This window comes from Equus caballus, chromosome 1 (assembly GCF_041296265.1).
Source record: "Equus caballus isolate H_3958 breed thoroughbred chromosome 1, TB-T2T, whole genome shotgun sequence".
In the NCBI taxonomy this organism is placed as follows: Eukaryota; Metazoa; Chordata; class Mammalia; order Perissodactyla; family Equidae; genus Equus; species Equus caballus.
Window position 1 is genome coordinate 152,259,705 of NC_091684.1, and position 25,232 is coordinate 152,284,936.

Genomic DNA, 25,232 nt, shown 5'->3' on the forward strand with positions numbered 1-25,232 from the left:
TACAAACTGCCTGGCACACAGTAAGTGCTCAATAAATGTTAGCTATTATTATGATCACACACGCTTATGCTTATCTGCACCCGTGTCCGTTTACTGATCTGTGCACATGGGCACACACAGAATGCCTGTTGTGGTCCACAAGCAGCATTGGGACCCGTCAACTGAGAGTTACTATCTTCTAAAAGACGCCACAAAAGGTCAGGGAGAGAGGATCTGGCCTTCACATGTTGCTGCTGTTTTTACATGGGTTGGCACTTTGGGATAGCCTTTAGAGGAAAATATTGCAGTGAAAACATTGCTGTTTGAAAATAAACTCAGTGCCTTGGGCTCAGGCCCTGGAACACAGTGTCCAAGGAGCCAAAGTCCGCTTGGGGTCCTCACACCGCGGCATGGAGGCCAAGCTCCTGTCGTGGGAGATGGGTGCTGCCTCAGTGACACCACTAGGGAACCTGAGGCTCAGGGAGGTTAAGTAACTTGCCCAACCAAGGTTATAGGTCTGGTAAATGGTATATTGGAGATTTACCACGTAGGCCAAAGCCTATGACCTCTACTGAATCAGAATGTTTAGAGGTGAGCCCAGAATGATTTCTGTGGGGCCCTCTCTCCCACTCCTCACCCGCTGTACTTAAGGAGCGGGTACCAAGGTGTATATCTTCTTCCCATGTATACCCCAATTCCCAAACCCTCAGGTCAGAGAACTGGGTTGAACAAGCATCGGCTACCCTCTGGGTTTCCCAGAAATGGGAGCTTTATAAATATAGGTGGTTAAAACTGCTCCTGGTTTCTTTGTAAATGGGATCTCGTATAACTTTCAGAAGACCTAAAGATTGTGTCGTGAAGCTGGCGGCAGATTTTACCCTTATTCTGTCCATTTCAGATATTCCCAGGGTGGAGGGTGGAGGGCAGGCTCTGTAAAGCCAATAAGCTCTTTGTCGATAAGCTGTAGAGAAACACTTCTTCCAGGAATGCCCGCCGCTGATCCTGCCATGGTGCTACAGACACACTGCCTCACCCAATAACAGTCTGTTGAGTGGAAAACGTTAGCTCTGGACGTCTGTTTCCGTGTGAGCAGAGCTGGGCCTTCCATAAAAGTGGGGAATGAGACTCAGAATTCAGCTGAACTATTTGGGCAACTTTATCTTTTCCGCGGCCGTACCTTTCAGGAGGATGGTTCCCACTGCATAAGAAAATGACTGCTTCCTGTGGCGCTGAAGTGAGTGTGGAAAGAGCTCTTTGGCAAACCCACTACCCATCAGTCGTTGCAGAGCCTGCCACCTCAGGGGTGCCCGTCCAGAAGTAATCTCATTGCCTACATCACGTCCTAGCAAGTGGAAGCTTTCCATAGCAGCCCCTGGCTGATTTCTTAGGACCACTAATAACAGCTTCCATGTAGAATTTGGGATGGAGGGCAGGCAAGTCACAACTTTTATCTCAACTAAACTGGGGGTCAGGAATGGTTTCCATCCAGGGGGTTTCAGGGCTTGCAAACTTTCAACAGTGGTGTTGATGCCGCTCCGGAGGCATGGGGACGCCAGAAACCTCCTCCCCACCCACCCCCTTGCAAGCACAACAAACTGAAAATGGAATCTATTTTCAAATATTCTGTTCATCCTTCTGAGTGATTTTCACTGGGTTTTTCTGGAGACTGGGAGCCCTCTTGGTGTCCCGTATCGTGAGTGACTTTAATGTCTGCTCCCAGATACTGGAAGAACGCCTGCATAATTTGGAAAGAGGAGGTTTTCTCGCTTTTGGCAAGAGCATTGTCTCTTCACCTCCAGGGTCTTCGTATACTGTTCTCTCTCCCTGGAATAAGCCCACCGCGACCGCCATTCCGTCTCCTGGCAAACACCAACTCTCTTTAAGATTCAACCTAAAGGGGCACCTGACCTCATCTGGGTGATCGGGAAGAGGTTTTCCATTACATACTCCCATAGGATCCTACATGCTCCCTTTGATAATCCTTGACTGGTTTTTATATTTACTAGCTGAAGGCTTGCTTTCACTACTGGGTCATGATCTCCAGGGACACGCCTGTCAGCCATGTTCCTCATGTGCCCATTACCTGGCACGATTCCCGGCACAGAAGGCCCTCAGTAAAAGAGTGGAATACTTGGGAGAATGTGTCCCGTCTACTGGCTGTGGCAGTTCGGGGCCTTGTGGGGACACCTGGAATGCTTACCTGAGCCTAGAGATGCTTTCTCTCTCTTTCAGGGAACACTGGATTGTTCATTTCTGCTTTGATCCTAAGCTCCAAGAGAGTTAGAAGGAGCCTCAGGCAAAATCATGCCTGCCATTTGTATTATATGACCTTACAGTTTATATAGATATTTCATCTAAGTTATCTCAAAGCAAGGTTCTATTATCTCCATTTTACTGGCAAGGAAACTGAAGGCTCAGAGTGGTGTAGTAACTTACCCCAAGTCACACAGTATGGGGCAGAGCTGTAAGGTGAATTATTCCTCACTCTGATACAACTACGTTAATAATGTAATAAAAACTATAACAATGTCAATTATGTCTTATTTCCAAGTTCCAATTGATCACAGATCACTGAGCCCTTTTCAAACTACTTCTCTCACCTATTGCCTCTTTGCCAGTTTACCTTGCCTTGTAGAAATTTGGATGATTTTATTGGAATTCTCAGGCCTGGCCCAGATCTCCTGTGTTCCCTATTCCACCCACTCCCTGAGAAGCCATTTTTATGTGCTTGCATTTCTCTGCCCTCCAGCTGGGTCCCTGACCTCCAAGTCTAGCCTATATTTGCTCCTCTGGGTCTCCAAGTAGCAAACTAAAAATGAAACCCACTTTCGAACGTTCTGTTCATCCTTCTGAGTGACTTTCCCTGGGTTTTTCTGGAGACTAGGATCCCTCTTTGTGTCCCACATCACGAGAGACTTTAATGAGAAAGAGTGGAAGTTCATTCAGGCAGGCTCACCTGCACATGGGCCAGGCCCCCACTTCACTTTTTATGAGTTATCCTCTGCTGTCTCCTGTGTTTCCCATATCCAACTCTGGGTCCCTCCTCAGCACCTCTGAGATCCCTGATGCTGTTTATGGTCACAGGCTCTGGCCTCGGAGCCACATGACAGATGAGTAACTACCACATCCCCTTGCTGATCAATCAGAATAGGGCTCTAGAATACGCTGAATTAGTAGCCGCAGAGACAAGAGCGGACACCGCATCCGTAAGAAAATTAACAGATAATGGATGTTAATACTTTGATTTTTGAAATAAAAATCTGAACGGATGGACTGAAAAGCCAAATAGATAACAGTTGAAGAGCTGGGAGATTCAATCAACGAGTTATCTCAGAACGCAGCACAAAGAGATGGGAAATAGGAAAGAGCAGGAAGAAAAGGGATGGGTGGATCTGTAAGACCCAGTATTTGTCTAACTGGTGACCTAGGAGGCCAAAATAGTGAGTATGGCAGGGAGACAATATTCAAAGAAATGTTAGCCCAGAATATCCCAGGACTGAAGAGGACTGCCTGACTTCTCAGTAGCATAGAAAAGTCACATGTAGAGATCTCAGTGTGGCCAATTCTTTAACCCCCTGAGATAAGCTTGCTTTGGAAAGCAGGAAAAGGTCATGTGAAGCCAAGGATGGTGGAAAAGATGGATGATCGAACTCAGTTCTTGTTGACAAGGAGATGTAAGTCAAATGAGATGTAAATTTAAAATATTTTTGCAGGACTCAGAAATTAGTTGTGAAGATGTCTGCCTCTACTATTAGCACCCACACAGGCAGTTTAGCTAGTACAATTTTCTGTTTTCACAAAACTTCCTCTAGTTCCCTTGCATAGGCATATATGGATGCTAGTTTCCTAACATAGGAGTCCATGAACAAACTAGAAGCCAGGGGTTCAAGTAAGCAAGCAATGCGTCTCCTGTATTCTCCCTCAACGCCCGCACATCCCCTCCCTCACTTATAGTTCCGCCAGTAGATGGTAGTGCTTCCCGACATGAAGACAGCCGCTTCAGTCTCATTCTCCCCAACCTCCTTCCTCTTGCCTAGCCCCTAACTCATTCCTACCGGCAAGCGTTCACAGAGCCCCCTCGTCTACTCGCCTTCAAAATCCCAACCACATTTCAAAGACCAGAACAAGCTCCATCTTCACACGAAGACGTCTTTGACCACATCTCTATGTTAACATCTCCTTGTACTTGTCCACAGTCTCACGCTGGTTAGTTTTTCTCTCCCACTAGACTGCAGGCTCCCGTCACGCTGGTTGGTTTTTCTCTCCCACTAGACTACAGGCTCCCGTAGAGCTGAGAGAACAGCACACTTTTCCTTTGTGCCCTCCAGAGAAATGCTCCAGGCACCTGTTAAAATGAAAATACTGCCAGAAGAGAGAATGAGTTGAAGGATTAGCCCCTGGAGACTAATAATTTTGGTGAGATGATTTCCTCTGACTGGGGAGAAGAAAGTGGATGAATAGGAAATGTGGGGAAATGACACAGAAAAGAAACGTGGATGAGGAGGGGTATAGGAGGCAAATGTCAGCTATCCCACAATTCTATTCAGTATCTCTAACATGACCCCCAGTGACCCCATGACAAAAGGGTTGTGGAATCACTGACCTCCAGACCACCCAGGTCGCTTAGAGACTACCCTATTCTCTGGCCCCCTCAGAGTACCCAAGAGAGGTGGAGTGACCTGCCCAAAATCACACAACTCTTCAGAGATCCCCAGAGCACTACTCCAGCCCCAAGGACTCTGCTCCTTCCAACTGTCCCTTATTACCTATGCTTTTGTTGGAGACTGAAGACTAATGACAATAACAACTTTTATTGCACTCTCACTATGTGCTAGATACTCTGACAAGGCCCTAACATGCTTTATCTCATTTCCTCCTCGCGGTTACCATATCCAGAAACACTATTATTTCTCCCATTTTTCTGATGACGAAACTGAGGCAGAGCTGTGGCAGTGAATGCACACAGTGATAGGAGGTCATCTGAAACCAGGAAAGCAAATGGCACGGGCAGGGATGTAGGAGCAGCTTTAAGTTTCCCCCTGTAAATTCTTTTCTCATTCTCTCAACCTGCAATGCTGTTCCCTTAACTTGACTTCTTGTAAAATGATGCTCCTCCTTCAAGGCCTGCTCATTAGGCCGTACCCAGCCTTCCTAAGATAATCATTTCCCCTCTCTTCCAATGGTTGTTTATGCCTCTGGTTGAACACTTGTAATTCGACTTATATTAACAGTAAGATGGGTGGCTCTATCTTGTGCAAATTAACTCCTTGAGGGCGAGGACCTCATTTTGTTCATTGCTATATTCCTAGAGCCTAGAACAGTGGCTAGGACATGGTAGATATTAAATTTTTGGAGTGAACACAGTAGTCAGCACATGCTTGTGCTTTCCACAAATAGGACCATCCATGGCAGCAGCCCAGAGATCCCACGAGCCTTGATGCCCACTGAGGGCTAAAGTGTAGCCATGGACAATGTCAGTGTGAGGTGAGCCACAGATGGGATTTAAGGGTATTGGATATGCCCCTCGCTCCCCCCTTAAATCTTTCTCACTGATTCCATTGTATATACAGTCTACCACCTTATCATCAAGCCTTCACTTGTAGATTTGAGGTCCAGGGAAATATAAAATGCCCAGAGGAAATTTCATTTCTTTACAACCTGAAATTCACACTCTACTACTGGTCAGTGAAGGTGATTTTGATCTGGAAAGAATCTCTGGGACATTGGGAACCTGAGGTGGAAGGTGGAGAAAGGAACTGGACCGAGGAGTTGTTAATCTGAAGTCTGTGGGTGGGCCTCAGTGGGTCCAGAACCCAGAATTGTATTCAAAACATTGCATGTTGATTCCTGAATGTGTTTTTCTAGAGCACAGTTCCACAGCTTTCATTAGATTCTCAGAACTGGTCTGGGGCTCTAAAGAGAAGGAGACGAGCTAGAGAAGATGGCCAAAGCTGGCCATTTGCATCCCGGGTTCCCTGGCATCCTAGTTTAGTTCTGGGCACCTGGGCTCCCGGGCCCCAATGGCTGGCCTAAGTCCATGGTGCAGAAGGAAAGAACCAAGGAAGGTGAAGAGGGCAAAGGCACTGGGAAGAGCCAGGAGAGGAAGCTAAGAGAAAGGGTAAGAACGTTAGGCATCAGACACAGAAATAGAAGAGGTCACGTAGTCCAATCCCTTTGTTTTATAGATAAGGAAAGGAGAGCCAGATAGGTTAAGTAAGCCCAGCCCTTGGGGTCAGCCAGTGGCCTCCTTGCCAAAGATTGGCCCTGTTCTAGGCCATCTCTGTGGCCTCACAATTTGTTCATTAAACAACAGATTAGCTCACAAGGAAAGGCCAGTAATGCTGCTGTTATCAGTTTGTTTGGGTGGTGGCCATGGGCCACTGCATTGCTGGAACTTGGCATTCGGAATCACAGATAGGACAAAGAAAACAGTCCTCTGGGGATATGTGAATGCATAATTCTTTGATGACCCGAGGCCTGAAAAGCTTAACCTGCTAACTGTTCATTCATTCACTTCACCAACATTTACTGAGCACTTACTAGGTACAAGGCATCATGGCGGCCTCCATGAAGGCCACAGAGAGGAGCAAGATGTGAGTCTTTACCTTGGAGGAACTTATGCTGTGTCAGGAGGAAAGACACGTCACTGCAGAGCTGCATGCTCTGTACAGGAGGTGGGTTTGGTACTGCCCTTACAGGAGCTTGTCTCATCCAGATGGGTGAGTCAAAGCACAAGGCCGCTTGGGACCACCGTGTGGTAAATCTTAGACACCAAGGCTCGGTATGGCTCTGGATCTTACCATAAGAACAAGGTTCATTGGCCTTGCTGGCTGGTGATTTCAAGGCTACCCTAAGCAGCTCCACTTGGGGACCTTCCATTGTTGCTCCCAGAGTCATGGAGTCACACAACTCCATGTGCCACAGAGACTTTAAAGCCTGGGGAACGGCAGCCAACACCACTGGCATCTGACCCCCCAGAGGTTTCACTTTAATCCTCACCTCCGTGTCCTGAGGTAGAGAGAATTCACTTCCTCAGCTGGGGCTCAGCGAGGCTTGGGAAGTGAATGAGGTCACAGGGCCTGTCAGCCACAGAGCTGAGACTTGAACTCAGGTCCCCGAACCCAAATCCTGCTCCTGTGATCCTGTCACGTCTGCCTCTACCGCCTCTCGGTTAAAAGCCAAAATTGGACTGAAAAATCTTGCTTCCTTTTCCCCTCTGAGGCCAGACAACATGATAGCTCTTATAAAATTGAGTTGAAAAGTGAAGGGGTGGGAAACCTCTTAGAGAAATGCTGCTGTGGGAATAATACCCAGCCTGGCCCTTTCTGGACCCTCCATGAGACAAGCTCAGCCTGCTAGTGAGAAAAGGTATGGTTGGGATGTCAGGCAGCCACTGGACAATAGGATCTGAGAGCCCCATGGTGGGCCTCCAGTCCCACAATTCCCCCTCTCCTGGCCTCATGGGCTGAAAGGCCTCTAATGATCAAGATCTAGAAGGCTTTTCAGGTGGTCACTGCTGACTGTACTTTAAAACAAACTCTCCTGGGAGAGGATATCAGATACAGCCCATTGGGAAGACAATGGATTGGATATCTGAGGGACAAGAAGGCACCCTCAGAGGGGCAAATGTGAAAGCTGAGGTAAAAGGGCATCCAGGCCTGGGGACAGTTGGCCAGGAAGCTGCTGTGAAGAAAGCATTTCCACAAACATGCATTGATGTCATGGAACCTCAAAGACGAGTAAGAAAGCCCCAGCCCTGCCTGATGCCCCAGCTTTGGGGCTGCATGCTCATGTGAAATGTGGATTTGGGGAGCCCGCGTATTTACCAAGGAGGGAAATCTGCCTTTTCTGCACTGTCAATGGTCTCCCTACCTGGTTGCAACGCCAGCGGCTGAGGTCTCCCAGCGGTGCCCTAAAGGGGAGTCCAGGCCAACTATACGGACGTTTATCCCTCTGGGTTTCCCTTGTTGGTTCCTATTGTTGCTCCTGCTACAGAACAAGAAAATCCCAAGGACTCACTTGGAAGCTTGCTGGAAGCTTCTAGAATGACCAGAACCTCCAGTGTTGTGACCCCAGAGCTGGGGAATACGCACACGGTAAATTGTTCCCAATTTTAAGTGACCATTGACAAGTGACTTTACTTCCCTGGATCTCCTGCGGATTGTTGTTTTTCAAGGGAGAGAACCGTACTATTAGAAAATCTCGGCGTTTCTTTTCAGCTCTGATACCTTGTGCCTCCTCGATGTAGAAGTTCATGGGCAGCTCTGCCTGTCACCCTAGAGACCCGTGGTGCTCACACCACATCCTGACTTACAGCACCTTCCTCAGAACTTTCTCGTGCCTCTCATGTCTGCATGTAGCACCTTGCTCAGACAGGGTCCTGAATAAATGTTGGTTAAATGAAACCCTCCATGACTGTCAGTTATAAGGGACTTGGGAAATAAAAACAAGAGTGTCTCAGGACCCCTGTCAAAGGGAAAGGAGGAGGGGTAACTATACCAGCCTTCTTTCTATTGCTTGATGATGCTTCTTTCTGTTTAGCACCAGGCTCCCCCTCCCCCCACTACCAGCCCTCCCGTCCCACTTGGCAGCCCCTCCCTGGGACAGGACACTTTGTAGCCACAAGCCTTCCTGCCCCCTGACTGGAAGTTCTCGCTTGCTTGGGGAACCGTTCAATCAGGGACTGTACCTTCCCTTGCAAGACCCTGTCTGTCAGCCCCTGGGGACTGAGGTCACATCTGTCTTGCTCCTGGCGGCAGCCCTGGGAGGCAGCCCCATGTGGGGACCCAAATCAGCAGGTGCAGCAGGGAGAATCAAGGTGGCTGGATGATGTTTCCCTGGGAGTGGGGATGTGAAAGAGGGATGGACCAGGTGTGAAGGACCAGGAGAAAATGAGAGGGAGGCCAGGCTTGGCACGCAGCCCTCACACCCAGGACGGCTGGGTCATCTCCCCGCTGGGTAGTTCGCCCCCTTGCTGAAAGGTAGGATTCGGTAGGGGCTAGCCAAGCTGCTGGGCACTTACACAAGGCTAGGGCCTGCATCCCCATTCTGCAAAGGGTCAGCGCTGTACCAGAACACCTAGGAACACCTCCTGGCCCTGTGGGGCCCAGGGAGTGTCCTGACCCCAAGGTCACTGGGATTCCCCAAGCTCTGCCGGGTCCCTAGGGACCTTTGCCCTGGCTCCGACTGGGAACTCTGGGTATAGGACTGGCATTTCCTTGCCCTGAGGTTGGCGGGGCATTAAGTGAAGAAGTTAGGACACCTGCGGCTACCCCCAGCACAGGCGCATGGGCCTGGTTCATCAGGTGGCTGGAGCCCCCTGCTTGGTGCCAGGCCCAGTGTGGGACACCCCAGTGAGGACAGAGAGGAGACCATCCTGCAAATAAATGCCTGGAGATCCAGTCATTTGAGATGGTCTTTGAAGGCATGTGGCACTTGAGGGCCATGTGTGAATATGTGTGTTTAGGGATGAAGGAGAGGTATTCCTGGCACAGGGGACATACAAGCGAACTCTATGAAGTTCTAGGAACTTCTTGCATTCCTATACCACATTCAAAGTGCTCTGTTTAACCTGTCTGTGTGGCCCATTGGAATGTTGTACTGAACAGGACAACCAATGTGCAGGAGGAGAGAACCTCAAAGGACCTTCCAAATGGGGCCTTTGGAGGTCTGAACGGCTTACTCCTTTGAAGGGAGTCATTCTGAATAGCTTAGAAATGAACATAAATGATGAAATGTAGGGACAGCATGAATCCCATAAGAGGCAGCAAAATGGCATAATTAAGAGCATGAGCTCTGAAGACAGACTATGTGGACTCCAATCCCAGCTCTGCAACAAACAAGCTGGGTGCCCTGGGGCAAGCTACTAACCCAGGCCTCAGTTTCCTCATCTGTGAAATGGGCATTATAATACTTAGTTCATGGGGTTGTTGCGAGGATGAACGGCTTAATATTTGTAAAGTGTTTGGAACAACGTCTGACACATAGCAAATGCTTTGTAAGCATTAAAAAGTTCTCAGCCTGTTGAGTCTTTAAGTGGTGCTCTTTGGGATATCTACACAACAAACTCTTGAGGAAGGTGACAAACAGGGCTTCTTAGCCCCTTTAAACATTTAGAACTACAGGCAGTCCTCGCTCTGCACAATAGTGCAGGACCATATAAATGAGCGTGCAAACTGAAACGGTGCAGAGCAATCTAAAAAATCAAGAGAAAAAAGGCGACAGTTCAGTGACCTCTAAAATTTTTGTTGAAACGTTAAAAACTCTTACTGTAGGTTTTAAATTTATAGGGAAATGAAAAAAATTGTAAAATTAATATTTTAATACCCTGTAATTTAAAACGTGAGAAACATTACCATTCTTAAAGTGTTTTCTTTGTAAAAAGAATTTATCAAGAGTGTTTGAACAGTTCCTGCCTTCTCCTTCCCTTTGTGTAACTTAGATACTAAGGGAGCATCTTCTCTCTGCCTTGGTGAATTGTTATACTCCTTTTTCAATTTGCACCAGCTTCCGACATCTTATCCTTTGTGCTTTCAGTGTTGTGGAATATCTCTGAGAGTTCCTTTAATGCGAAATTTTTTTCCAGCATCACTTCCTCTGGGGCATCTTCCTCCTTTTTGTCACAACCACTTTCTTCATTTATGCTTTTAACATCGGTTTCAGGTTTCATCAATATAAATAGAAACCTTGAGGGTCTTGGCTGTCATAGCCACACAGAGCTTACTTAGAATGATGTAAAATTCCACTCTGGAAATTTAAAAACTCAGTGTTTTCAAGGCAGCAGCTACTCATTAGCAAAAGAACCAGATAACAGACACGTTGCTCACTTTTCCATCTCATCTTATGTGTATTTGAAACAAACAAGCTGCACAACATATGTGCAGGCATTTTCAGTGTCTTGCACTTAACCATCAATGACTATTTAAATGGTGGAGTAAAAGAATGACTCAAGCAACTGAATGAATTCAACTATATTGTAAAATTTCTGTAGTTGCCAGAAATGGGTGTTTGCCTGGATGTTTAAGAATTCATATAGATCAGAGGAGAAATATAATTATATACTCTTTTAAAATTCTGATGAGAATTATGGCTTCTTTCCCCAAAAGAGTGCAGAAGAGCAGATATAACATCTGATGCAGCATTTTGGGGAGTTCACAGAGCCCCTGAAATGCAATTAGAAGCCTTGGCTAAGGATCTAGAACTTGATATTACTAGATAAAACCCAGCCAAAACCTGTTTCAGAGCCCTCACAAGTCCTGAGAACTTTGGGCACGTTTCCAGGGAGCAGCCCTGTGGCACCAGAACTGTATTGACTGGTGCTCTGTCCTCACTAGACAGGTCTATTCAGTCTGGTCTCTTCGGCAGACCACCATCCCTGAAACTCTCTTCTGAGAGTATACATATTGGGAAGTCTTACTGAAAAGACAAACTCAACATTACAGTGTTGAAAAATATGACAGAACCAGCAAATCAAACTTGAAAGTTGTCTTGCACAGGAGGTTGGCTGCTGTGGGGAACGAGGCTGCTGAGTGGCACCTGAGCCTGTGACTGGTGGCATTCTACTCTGTCCCCTTTGCTTCCTCCTTCTTCATTCCTTCTCTTTCTCTTCTGCCTTTCTTCTTCCTCTCCCATTTTCTTTCCTACTACCACTGATGTTGGCCCCCATGGGACTGCTTGATCCAGCCCATGGTGCAAGAGATTTTAAGCCTCATTAAAGGCAATAGAAAAAGATTGTCCTAAGTAAGTCAAGCTGAATTCAACAGAAAACCTAATGAGAGGCTCTGAAAACACCTCAGCAATACCCAAGAAACACTTCCTTGCTGGAGAGGCTTACTCTTTGGGGAAAGTAATTTTGAGCAAGGAAGAAGGTTGGGGATTGCTTTTTTCCCCCCGCAACTGATTTGGCTTCAAGGGAAGAAGATTGTCTAAACAAAATCTGCTGCTGAAGTCATGGAATGACTCCACCTCTGGAAAGAGCTTCCTTTTCTTGTATTTTGGTGAGAAATTTGGCTCTTAATTGGGAGTTCAGTTACTTTCCAACCACTCAAGGGCAAGATGATAAGGTTCTATCTGACCAAGTGTCTAAACGAACCTGAGACCACCAAGGTCAGAAGCGCTGCCCTTCAAGCCAAAAGATCTCTCTTGGGCTTGCTTGTTTTGACTTGTAACCCCAGATTTATCTTGTCTAAGCGTCCAATCACATTATAAAACTCAGTGCCAATGACTACAGTACAGCATCCTCTGAAGCAACGGGAGTCCTAGATGTACCTTTTGGGGGACTAATTTTCCTCCCCCTCTGATTTCCACAGGCCTTTACATTGCTTCGCCTGAGATCAAGGAGCACAAGATGATTTTGGAAATGCTAAACCCGATGCATTATAACCTCACCAGCATGGTGCCCGAAGTCATGCCTGTCGCCACCTTGCCCATTCTGCTGCTCACTGGCTTTCTTTTCTTTGTTTGGAATCATGAAGAAACATCCTCAATACCAGGTAAGTCATTCATTTAGTTTTGTATCTAGGGAGACTGTTTGTTTGAGCTTTTGGCCCATGAGGGTAAAGAAAGTTTTGTAAAATGACACTGAGTGAATGTGAGGAGATGGCTGGAGCCCATGGTAGTATTAGCAAATGAGGACTCAGGTGAAAATTTTTATGCCGATTGTCTGGACATTTTAAATGAAAGCATTTAAAAAATATCTTGGCCAATCCCTTCCAGTCTGCATTTTGCTTTGGTAAAGTAGACTTGGCATGAGTATCCTTTGAACAAGTTTGAGATGGGGACAGATGCCTGCTATAAGTATTTTTCACTGAAAACTAAAGAAATGGTCTGATAATTCCAATAATTCTGAATTCAGCTGATAGTACAGAGTGACGGGGGTTTCTACTGGAATTATCTGGATAATTAACTATACTCTACTTCTGATTGACCCATAGACCTTGTTGAAGGTTCTTTTATCAGGGTGTGATGTTCCAAGGAACCGTAGTGGTCCCCACTCTTCTTCCACTGCCCAGGTCCCATCCAGCCCTTATGACAGCACCACCATCACCTCACCCCCAAGAATGAAAGAAAATAAAGAGTGGGGTAAAGAGAAGGAATAAGTTCAAGAAAGGGAGAGGGCAGAGGGCAGAGATGAGGCAAAGTGAGAGGGAGAAGGAAAGGAGTACAGAAGGCGTTCCAGAGACATTTTCACCTTCAGAGCAAAATTGGAATGAATTTGAATCAAGAAATAAATAACTAAGAACCTGGAATTTTACCAGAGAAGGGAAACGGCTTGTGAGCATCTCAGCTAGAAGGAAAGTGGGTGTAGGGGGGCAGGTGGGGAACAAGGAAGTCCCACGTTGATGATCATGTTGCCAGCCAGGGAGCTTCTAGTTCTGTGCTGTCTCTTTGAAAATGTGAGGTCTGGTCCCAGTCCTCCGGTGGCACAGCCTGAGGTCCCGGGGTTCCTGGTTGGGGAAGGGAAGTTGAGGCATTCAGTCTTGGTGCTTCTTGCTGACCGGTACTTCTGCCCTGCCTTCGCCAGTTTCCTTGACTCGCTGGCTCTCTGCGTTCTGGGTTTTGCAGGTTTGGGGGAAGCTCAGGGTCAGCGAAAGCTGCAGGGAGTCGAGAAGGTGTAATGATTAAGAGCCCTTCAGTGGGTTACAGTTTACGAAGCAGCTTCACCCCGTTTTCTCCTGTGATCCTCGCAGTGACGGAGGTGTGTTTATGCCCATCTTGCAGACGAAGACACTGAGACTTAAAGAGGGTGGGTGTCACACAGCTAGTAAGTGATGGAACTGGGACTCAAATCCAAGCTTCTGCAAACCATATTTACTGAGAGGCGCTGCTACAGGACGTGGTGGGGGCGGGGGGAATGGGGGGCAGGAGTGTGCGGAGATGATGTGCATAAGCAGATGAGTTAGTGCCAGGGAGGCCTATGCGGGTCTGGGGGAGGAAAGAGCTGTTCCTACGGGAGGAGTTTGTAAACTTCAGTTCAGGGGACTTGCCCCAAGTTCACTGATCTCTGTCCAGGACCTGGCACCTGGCATCTCTCCTTTCTCCAAGGACACACAGCCGTCCCAACCTTGCACATGGGTCCTCTCCCCCAGAGCCTCTCTCTGCCCTGGGCACCACATCCCCAGAGGGAGACACTGGGAAAAGGACATGGCAACACATTCCCCTTTTTCCGGTTAAAAAATTGGTTCACAGAAAAGGACACAAATAAGTACGTCATCACAGTCCAGGACAACAAATAGGATGTTAGCAGCATCTCAGAAATGTCTCTTGTGCCTTTTCCATCACACCCTCTCTCTCGCCCCCAGAGGTAAACACTCTTCTATTTCATGACAATTGCTCCCCTGCTTTTTTGTAGTTTTGCCACCGAATTTCACATCTCTAAACAATAGAGATTAATTTTGCCTGATTTGAAATGTTTCAGCAATCGAGTCCTACATCACTTGTTCTTCTCTCTTGCTTGTTTTTGCTCAATATTATGCTTGTAAGATTCGTCCACGTCTGGTGTGCAGTTGTAGTTCACATGGTACGCAGTTTCGTGGCCATCTCATGGTTTAATTACCGACTCTATTGTTGATGGACATTTGGGGTGTCTCCAGTTGCGGCCATTGTGGACTATGCTGCTATGAACATTCACGTGTGCAGGTTTCTCTAGTGCATTTATCTAGCGTGGAATGGAACAGCTTCTTGATTTGGACAGCAGGTGAGAGGTCCCAGCTGTTGGCTTCAGGGAGGCTGTCTCTGCACAAAAATGCAGTGAAGTATTTATTGCTCCTCTTAGGGTGTGAAAGAGGCTCCCGGAAATCACTGCATGCCTAGATGAGCATTCCCAAATCTGAGCAGCAGAGAGCAGCTTAATGTGAACGCAACCAGAATATTTCCCTAACATCCTCCCACAGTTTCTCTCCTCCTAGAGCGCACTTCCCTCCAGGCGGAGAGTGTAAGTTATACATATAAGTGAAAGGATCACATTGAGTTATAGTTATTTGATTTTGTACTTTTTCCCCACATACTCTCCTCTCCTGCCCAGGACTCTGATGGGGGCCTAGCTGTCCTTATCATACCATCTCTGGTCCCTAACTTGGAGCTGGTGTCTACTCCCAGTAGGGTCTCAATTAGTGTTTGCTGAACGATCAAGCTGACACATAATTGACCACTAAGGACCTCAAACTCTGATTCTCTCCTGGTTAGAACACTCAGGTTTTCAACTTGAGCAAAGTTCATCACAACCTCTCTTTTTCAGTAGATACGACTCTGCACTGTTGTATTTTAAACTTGAATGGTTGTTCCCAAATGTTAAGACTGTCTCCTCGACACCAAACTTTTAGATAAAAAATGAAAAGTGCAGGGGCTGGCCCAGCAGTGTAGTAGGTAAGTTCACACGCTCCACTTAGGCGACCTAGAGTTTGTGGGTTTGGATCCCGGTCACAGACCTATGCACCACTCATCAGGCCATGCTGAGGTGGTGTTCAGCATACAAAATAGAGGAAGACTGGCACAGATGTTAGCTCAGTGACAATCTTCCTCAAGCAAAAAGGGGCAGATTGGCAACAGATGTTAGCTCAAGGCCAGTGTTTCTCACCAAAAAAAAAAAGAAAGAAAGAAAAACGCAGCCTTTCGTTAGTGTCTTTATTTCTCATGGGCCCAGCATGTTAAGTAAGTAAACGTTTGTTGAATAAGTCTATTCCCAAATAGCCAGACGTTTGACTTCACATGGACTAAGTGTGTGCGACATAAAGGTATTTTTCCATTTTTAGAGAAATATAAATACAACCTAAAATACTCTAAATGAGGATGACATTGAAAACATCATCCTTTATGTTACACACACCTAATTAATTTTAGAAATTGATTTAGGAAACATTTATTGAGCATCTACAGTGTGTCAAGCTGCAAATATCCAGCAAAGTATTTTGTTACTATGCAGATTTCAATTAGAGGTCTGTATATCTGATGACACTTTCAGGAAATACATATTCAAGTTGCTCGTTTGAATCTTTTTAAGAACTTGATGAAATTATTTTAACATAAAGTCAGTCGTCTACTTATAGTGTTACAAGAACAATTGTAAGATTAAGAACCCTTTGAAGGGCCAGCCCAGTGGCTCAGCAGTTAAGTGCGCACGTTCCACTTTGGTGGCCCGGGGTTTGCCAGTTCGGATCCCGGGTGTGGACACGGCACCACTTGGCAAGCCGTGCTGTGGCAGGCGTCCCACATATAAAGTAGAGGAAGATGGGCACGGATGTTAGCTCAGGGCCCGTCTTCCTCAGCAAAAAGAGGAGGATTGGCAGCAGTTAGCTCAGGGCTAATCTTCCTCAAAAAGTAAATAAATAAATAAATAAAAATAATAATAATTTTTAAAAAAAGAACCCTTTGAAAATGTTCTGGTTCTATAGATATTAACAAAGACCTTCACTTTAGAGGAAAAAAAAAAACCCTGACAGTTTTGTCCACATTAACCCAGCTTTTGCAAAGTTAAGGACTAAATTTTATTTGCTGAATTTCCGACTAAATATCCAATTTAGATGATTCAAGCAAAAGCTCCAATAATCTAGATGATTACACAACTCTCGTCCCTGGAGGGTGAATACTTTCCCGTATAGTTGTTCATGTTTTGACTTCATAACTGTTTCAGTGACAGAATGGAATTAAAGGAGAAAGATTTAGAAAAGCTACTACTTTACAATAAAACCCCTGAAACCATTCCAAAAAGTTTTGGTCTAGCTTTTCACCAACACTGGTAAAATCAAGCTACCACGTTTGTTCTCTGATATCAGCACCAGCCAATTCCCCAGTTGTTGCTCGATTCATGTTCGTTACAATTCTGCCGTCGTCCTCATAAGCACGGACAGGAGTGGTCACTGCTCTTGAGTAAAACCACATTACCAGACTCAAACTCTAGTGCAGACACTGTTCAGACAGGCTCATCGCCTAATTCCTCAATTCTTAGCTTTATTTTTGTCTAATGAGCTTTAGCTTAAGATTCTTTTTATAAACTGAGTCCTTTTTGAAGGAAAAAAGGAAACGGATGCTTTTCATCTGGACATTATCTTTGTAGACCACGTTTCTCTCAGTTAAAAAGATTACACCCAAACTACAACCTAATTCTCACCCACCCATTTTGTCAACTGGGGCATTCAAAACCATAAGTTTTCAGACAGAACTAGGTAGCCAAAGAGACAAAGACAAGGTTGTCACTTGTTTTGGTGTCCATGCTTGTAAGTAGACGAACTGATTGACTTGTATTGGAAACTCATTGACACTGTTTAACATGGCGAGAAAATAGGAGACACATACCTTGGTTCATTCAGGCTGAGAGGATTGGGACCAAACGGAACTAATGCGGTGTGGACTCTGAACTACTTTTTACTCATGGAGGGGCAAAGAGGCTCGTGTGAAGTGTTTTGCTGTTGTGTTTTTTATCATTCTTAAACATGAAAGAACAAGAACCGCAATAACTTAAAGCAGTCACCCATTTGGTGTTGCTGAAGTGCTGTGATGTGATGACTTTGCAGGCCCTGGCTATTGCATGGGAATCGGGCCCCTCATTTCCCACCTCCGGTTCCTGTGGATGGGGCTTGGCAGTGCCTGCAACTACTACAACAAGATGTATGGAGAATTCGTGAGAGTCTGGATCAGTGGAGAGGAAACGCTCGTTATTAGCAAGTAAGTCTGTTCGTAATTGGAGACCTATTTTTAAAAATCAAGGCTGAAGCTTCTTCCTATTAAAAACAAGCAAACTTATCTTGGTGTCTTTGTTTCTATGGCTATGTTTTTACTGCTTAAATGAAAGCGAGTGGTTTCCAGGTAAAAATCTAACTCTGTAGGCAAGTGGAATAATTAGGCTTTGCTGGAAGCCAGAGGCGGCATCTAGGTAAAGAACTCTGGAAAGTTGGGAATTTATTCAAAATCCCTCTGAGCAATGAATGTGGAAACTTAGAATCCAGATGACCTGGTTTTGACAAAATGTGCTTTGGGGAGAGGTATAATTTTTTCTGCTTTCGTCAGATTTTTGGTCTTATCTCTACAAGTAAGCACATAAAAAAAAAAATGCCCGAGATGAAGAAATCTGACTGTACAAATTTGCTAAGCTGTTTCTAGAGCCAGGCTACTGAGCACCTCTGGAAGTGCAGACAGTAAAAGAGCTCATTCATGTGCTGCTGTCCTATGTATGACTGTGTGCCGGGGTCCCAGGTGAGTGCTCTCAAGTAAACCAGGAGCAATATTGCCTATTAAAAGAAATGATGTTCCCACCACTCCCCCTGCATTGTTATATTTTCTGGATGACTTCAGCAGATTGAATCACTCCAGGATTAACCAAGTTTGCACCGACAGTGATGAACTAGCTTTGTGAGGGGCCACCCCCCCACGCCCACTCCATGGTGTGGTGGTTAAGTTCGGCACACTCCTCTTTGGGGGCCTGGGTTTGTGGGTTCAGATCCCAGGTGTGGACCTACACCACTCGTCAGCCACGCTGTGGTGGTGACCCACACATAAAGTAGAGGAAGATTGGCACAGATGTTGGCTCACGGCTAAACTTCCTCAAGCCAAAAAAGAGGAAGATTGGCAACAGATGTTAGCTCAGGGCTAATCTTCCTCAGCAAAAAACAAAACAAAAAAGAGCTAGCTTTATGAAATACTAGTTTTCTTATTTATGGATCATAGAAAATGGAGAATTTCAAAGACAGCCTATTTCACTAGACTTTCAGCTATTTTACCAGGCTTTTAGCAACACTACCAACACTGTCTCATGAATGAGTTTTTATATTTATAATCTCTGACAGTGCTTTACCCATAAACTAAGACTGACCAGGACGTTTTACTGATTTATTAGAACTATTTCTTCTGATACGTAGACTATCGCCCAGAAGTAAGTGAAACATTTCTGGACACTGCATCAATTTTTTTCAGGCCGAGATTACATACATCATTTCATAAAATAATGTCATAAACTCAAAGCCCAATTCTTTGAACCAAGTATCTGAAAGAAAGGAGTAGGGAAGAAAAATGTGTTATCCTTCCAAATATTTCTAACAATCCTATAACGTTATTTTGGACCAATCTAATACCTCAATTTTTGCCTGGGTTTTTTTCTGTTTCGTTTAGTCCGGTGTTTTAAGAGTAGCTAAGGCAGACCATGTTTATACAACTAAGCGGAAATAGCTTCAGATGGAAATGTCATTTCGCTAGGTTCATTGTGAAACACGCTAATGCAGTGCTTCTCAAAGTGTGGTCCCTTGACCCGCAGCATCAGCATACCTGGGAACTTGTTAGAAATGCACATCCTTGCGTCCCACCCTGACCCAACAAATCAGAAACACTGGGAGTGGGCCCAGCGATCTGTTTTCACAAGCCCTCCAGGTGATTCTGGGGCACACTCAAGTTTGAGAACCACGCTCTAACGACAAGACCATAGTTATTCTTGGAGTTTACTTCTCTTGGTCTATTGAGCTCCCGTCAGCCACATTTAAGTGAATTTGACATGTTCTCATTTTAAAGATCAATACTTGACTCACTTTTGCAACTGACCACAGTCTCAAAAATGTCCTGGGATGGATGACCTCTGGGCTTAGGGGATTGGGACATTTGCTGCTGCTCTATCATCCCCCAGCACAGCAAGTTGCCTTCCAGCCCTTCTCAAGTCAGTGCCTGCCTTCTCTGTCACCTGTTTCCCTCAGCAGGCAGGAGAAATGGCCGTGGGATATTTATCCAAAAGGATATCCACCTGCAGCTCAGGATCCAGAGCAGTGGTTCTCACCCTGGCTACACACTAAAATCCCCCAGGGAGCTTTGAAAAACCCCAGGGCCCAGGCCACATCCCAGCTTTTAGGATCTCTGGGGGTGGGACCCAGGTATCAGTAGTGTTTGGAGCCCCCCGGGTAATTTCTGTGTGCTGCGGAGCTTGAGAAGCTCTGATGGAGAGAGAGGAGAGAAGGTAAGCAACTTCCAGGCCAGGGGCCTTTCCCTGAGGTTAGGGGAGACAGCTAAGCGGGTTAGAGTGGTTTGTCTTCCTGTCCTACCCGTAAGTCTAGTTCGGGCGGTGGTGGTGTAAGACTAGAACTGGAGTGAAGAATGATGCGTGTGAGAAAGGATCAGGGGACTGGAGCAGAAATCTCTTAGATCACCAGATAAATTCCCTGAAAGCCCAAAGCCTATTCCCGAAGCAGGATCCTCCTTCCAGGTGGGGGTGGCATCTGACCACTCTGCTCTCTTAATTAGGATAGTGACCTTAGTGACCCTGACCAAGTGAGGTGCTGATTCACATTGGAGACGTGGACACGACCCACCCTGCCCTTCCCCCAGCTCTCCCAGCCCTTTCCTTGTCCTGTCCCCGCAGGTTCTTTGCCGGTTGGGGTCTTCGTGTTCTCCTCTAATTGCCTCTGAGCCGCTCAACTTTGTTGTTAAGGGCTGAGCTACCTGCGGGAATAGGACCTGTCTGTCCCCATCTCCTTTTCTTGCCTGCTCTTCAGATCCCTTCCAGAACTACCCGTACCTCTTGAAAAGACCCCACTGGACCTCAGAAAGCCTTTTCTTTTTATTTGAAGAGTTTGCCAGCTTTTTTTTTCCTTTGAAAAGTTTGAGATCCGTAGTCATTACAACTGTGTAAAGATGATGGCCCAACTTTTCCAACCAGCTTAGTCCTGAAGTGGTGGGGGCTGCAGAGCTTCAGGGGAAGAAGTCAGGCACCAGTGCTGCTGGGATGTGGCCTGAGCAGCTCAGGCCTCCGGGGGAATGTCCATCTGACCATCTGGAGATAAAGTATGCACAATGCCCCTGGCAAGGACATGCTAAATCAATGAGCATCTACAGAAGTTGTGCATGACACTATATGTTGTGTGTATATGTTAGTCCTTATCATGAACACAAAAAGAAAGAGTGTAGATAGCATCCATAAACATCCAATTAACATGCTAATTAGGGTCATATTTGCACATCTGTTAACGATTAACATATTAATTGGGTTATAGCTTACATCTGTTTTAATCATGTATAAATTTATAGAGCATTCTTTCAACATACATTTATTGAGAATTTACTATATGCTAAGCACTGGGTGATCCTAACTTATCATAGACACTTTTGGCTCTCCATTTATTCATTAAATATTTATTAAGAACTTAGTATATACACTGGGTATTGGGAACAAATCAGCCGAAAATCACTACTGTCACAGAGAAATATACTGCTGTAGCGTTAATATGCCAACAATAAACAAGCAAAATGTATAGTATATCAGTGGGGTGACCACCCATCTCAGTTTGCCTGGGACTATGGGGTTTCCCAGGATAGGGGACTTTCAATGCTGAAACTGGGACAGTCCCAGGCAAACCAGAATGGTTGCTCACTCTCTTATCAAGCAGATATGTGCTTTATAGAAAACTAAAGTAGGGACGGAGGGTGGAGCGTACCAGTTGCAAGGATGGGATGCAACTGTAAATAGGTGGCTGAGGCAGGCCTCAGCAAGACGCTGGCAGTCGAAGAAAGACCTAAGGGGAGTGAGGGAGTAAGCCATGAGGAAATCTAGAGGAGAAGCATTCCAGACAGAAAGAGCAGCGAGTGCAATGGCACTGGGGTGGGAGCCTGTCTGAAATGTGCAAGGAACAGCAAGGATCCCAGTGCGGCTAGTGGAAGAACAGTGGACGTGAGATCAGAGAGGTAACAGAATAGCCAGTCACGCTGGGCCTTGCAGGCTGTTGTAAGAACTCTGGTTTTTACCCTGCATAAGATGGAAAGCCATTGAAGAGGGACAGAACAGCGACATATCTGATTCGTTCACGTTTCAGCAGAATCATTCCCGCTTCTCCGTTGAGAATAGGTGGTAAGGGGATAAGGGGTGAGTGCAGAGAGACCAGTTAGGCAGAGATGATGGTGGCTGGTCCGGATGACAGCAGTAGAGGCGACAGCAGATGAGGTGAAATTCTAGGCATATTTTGAAGGCAAAGCCACTAGGTGCCGACAGATTGGATGTTGGGTGTGAGAGTCAAGGTGGTGCCGTAGTCTTTGCCTTGAACACCTGGAAGAATGAGGATATTGTTACCCGAGATAGCTGTAGCAAGTTTGGGATGGGGAGAAATCGAGCTTCCATTTCAGACATTTTGACTTGAAATGCCTAGTAGACATCCAAGTAGGATACTGAGAAGGGAGGTCTGGGCCTTCAGACCCTCCACTGTAGCCAGAAACTAGCAAAGGAGGCTAAGAAGGACAGCCACACAGAGAAGGGAAAACCAGGAGAGTACGGTGGTCTGAAAGCCAGGTGAGTACTACATATCAAGGAGGAGGGAATTGTTAACCACGCTGGATGCTGCCACCTGAACACACAAGAGAAGTGAGTGTTGCATTTAGCAAAAGGGAGGCCTGGGTCACCTTGACAAGAGTGGTTTCAATGGATTGGTGGGCACAAAAGTCTGACTGGAGTAGACAATGGAGGGAGAAGAATTGGAGGCAGCAGGTATAGACAGCTCTTCCAAGCCATTTGCCATGAAGTAGGTGGAGAAATGGAACAGAGCTGGAGAGGGATGTGTGGTCCAAGGAGTTTTGTTTGCTAAGACGGGAGAAATTACAGCCCGTGTGTTGTGTTGGGAATGATCAATTCCAGAGGAAAATTGTTGATGGAGGAGAAAGAGGGAATGTGCTAGGTGAGACGCGAAGGGGTCCAGGTGACAAGTGGAGCTGGCCTGGAACAGGGACATAGAAGTTCATCTATAGTAACAGGAAGGGAGATTGGAGGGCACAGATCCTTGTGGTTAGAGCCTGCAGAGATTCTAGTTGCTTCTTTTTTCTCACTAAAATAGGAAATAAAGTCTCTGAGACTGAGTGGGAAGGAAGTGGAGCATTTGAGGGGAGAGGAGGTGGAATATAATAGGCAGCTAGAAGAGTGGCAGAGTGAATAGGCCAGGGAAATGTTGTAGAATTGCCAGCTGCACTAAGGGCCCAGTTGAATTTAACTGAGACATGTCAGCACGTGTGCATGTGCATGCACGCTTGTACACATGCACGTGTGCGTATGCAAATATGAGTTTTCCCCCAGCCCCGTTCAGTTGCCAGGTGCAAGCACAGAGTAAGCTAAGACTTGGACTTAGGCAGGGTTGAGATTTTACCGGGCAACTAAGACAAAGTAAGGAGAGAATCAAGGGAGTTGAGGATGCATGGAAGCGAGAGATTTTAATGACTGACAATAAAATATTTTTCCAACTTTCTATTACAAAAATGTTCACGGAGCCAGCCCAGTTGCATAGTAGTTAAGTTCACACACTCCATTTTGGTGACCCGGGCTTCATGGCTTTGGATCCTGGGCATGGACCTATGCGCTACTAATCAAGCCATGCTGTGCCAGCACCCCACACACGAAATAGAAGAAGATTGGCACAGATGTTAGCTCAGGGCCAATCTTCCTCACCAAAAAGAAAAAAAAGTTCAAATGAACAGGAAAGTTAAAAGGGCAGTCCTCCCACTTTTTTCCCCCCATAACACTGACCTTTTTTTTTTTAACAGATTTCAAAATTTATCTTCATTTATGCAAATATTTATTTATCACAAATATTATGTTTCCTTGCCCCCTCAAAAAAAAAACAAGGTAATATTGTTAGTCAAAATCACAATACTTGCTGATGAGTAAGTGGTGGTTGAGTAACAGGGTAAATTCTAAGATAATTCTCTGGGTACAAGGCAGAACAGGTTTTAAAATTACCAAGGTGGGTTGGTGAGAGGAGAAAGATGACTAAATGAGATAGGCAACTAGTTCTGCAGTGGAGGGATGAACAGTCAAATTCAAGAGCTTAGGTTTCTTGTGGATTTGTGGCCATATTTTTCCACATCTTTTGACTCTTCGTAAATGCTGTTAAGACAATGTTCGTGTCACCTCCAAATTCCTGTGTTGGAGCCCTATCCCCACTGTGCTGGTGTTTGGAGCTGGGGCCTGAGGGAGGGAATTAGGTTTAGATGACGTCAATAACATTGGCTTTTTGAAGAGACCGGGTCAGTCATCTTATAGGATGTCCGACGTTCCGAATTTCTCTCATTGTTTCATTACAGTGTCATTTAACATAGTCCTCTATTCCTTGCAAAATGAAAATTAGGTCTAAAGGCTCAATCAGATTCAGGTTAAATGTTTTTGTAATCTTACCTCCTTGGTAGTCCTAGGCACTTCACATTGCATTGCGTCAGGAGACGATGAAATGTTGTCCCACTGTTAGTGAGACTAAATTTGATCGAGTGGCTGTGGTGGTTACGCTCAGATGTCTCTGTTGTAAAGGTTGTTTTCCTCTTGCAGTGACCCCAGTATTTAAGCTGGGTAAGCGAGGATATTAGAGGGGCGAAGGACAGTGAAAAGGCAATGAGATTGATGGAGCCTAAGTCTCAGGTCTACACAAAGCAGAACAGGTCTACACAAGGCTAGTGTTTTTAAATGTTTGCTACCAATGATCCATTGACTGTATCCTCCATCTTTCTAGTACTCATCACTCTTGAACCCGGCCTCAGACGTGTGAGTCCTTTAGACTCAGAACAGGAGGGTGGCTTCCTCCTTATCACCGAAGAACTTACTTCCTGGCTACTTTGCATTTTGAATAGACAGTAGGTTTGCCATCTTTGGAGGTGTCTTTTGATTTCAGTCATGTTTATATAGAATAGAAGAATTACCCCAGGAACCAGACAACTTACACCACACACCGTCCCTTCTGAGCTTGCGGACTCACTCCGGTCTCTCCTCAGTGGTGAGAAATCTTCACTTTCTCAAAGAGTCAGTTTAACATGTCTCTCAACTAGTGTTACAGGCTGGTCCACACTGGTGGGAGCGAGGTCTCTCCTGTGCTCCTGAGCTCCAGGAGAGCTCTGGGCTGGGGTCCCTAGTTCTTCACCAACCTTCTCGCCTTTCCTGGCTTACTCTGGTTAGGTAAAGCCAGCCTACTTTTGATAAACGATCTGGTTGTAAATTGCTGATCAGCAGCCGGTCACACTGCACTTGCTGTGTGTATCACTTCTGTCTTGCTGGCTGTGTCTCTCACAAAGTCTGAGCTTCTGACTCAAAATAACTGAGATGTTGGCGCCCCCTAAAGGACACATTGGTTTTAAAAGTTAGCTCTCTATTAACTAACGGTTGGGTTTAAGTTTGGGGTTTCTTGTTCTCTTTTTTAAATTGGTTAGTAATTCCTCAAAAGAAATGGACAGGCCAAGGTGATTAATGCAATATGCAAAATCTCTGGTGGTCAGAGCAGAAAAATAGTGTTCTGCTTGTCCTCTAAGCACTTAAAATTTGTAGATAC

The 25,232-nt window shown here is 45.7% G+C and overlaps 1 protein-coding gene across 5 annotated transcripts in view; it reads left to right on the forward strand.

Annotated features, from left to right (window-relative positions):
• The window catches only part of CYP19A1 (cytochrome P450 family 19 subfamily A member 1), a 110,972-nt gene that overhangs the window by 66,045 nt on the left and 19,695 nt on the right, over window positions 1–25,232 (forward strand). For 4 of the 5 annotated variants that reach the window (XM_005602587.4, XM_005602588.4, XM_023640810.2 and 1 more), the window contains 2 exon segments: window positions 12,288–12,470; window positions 17,487–17,637. In XM_005602587.4, coding sequence (XP_005602644.1) covers window positions 12,326–12,470; window positions 17,487–17,637 — 296 coding nt within the window. In that variant the 5' untranslated portion in view covers window positions 12,288–12,325. 5 annotated transcript variants of the gene reach the window in all.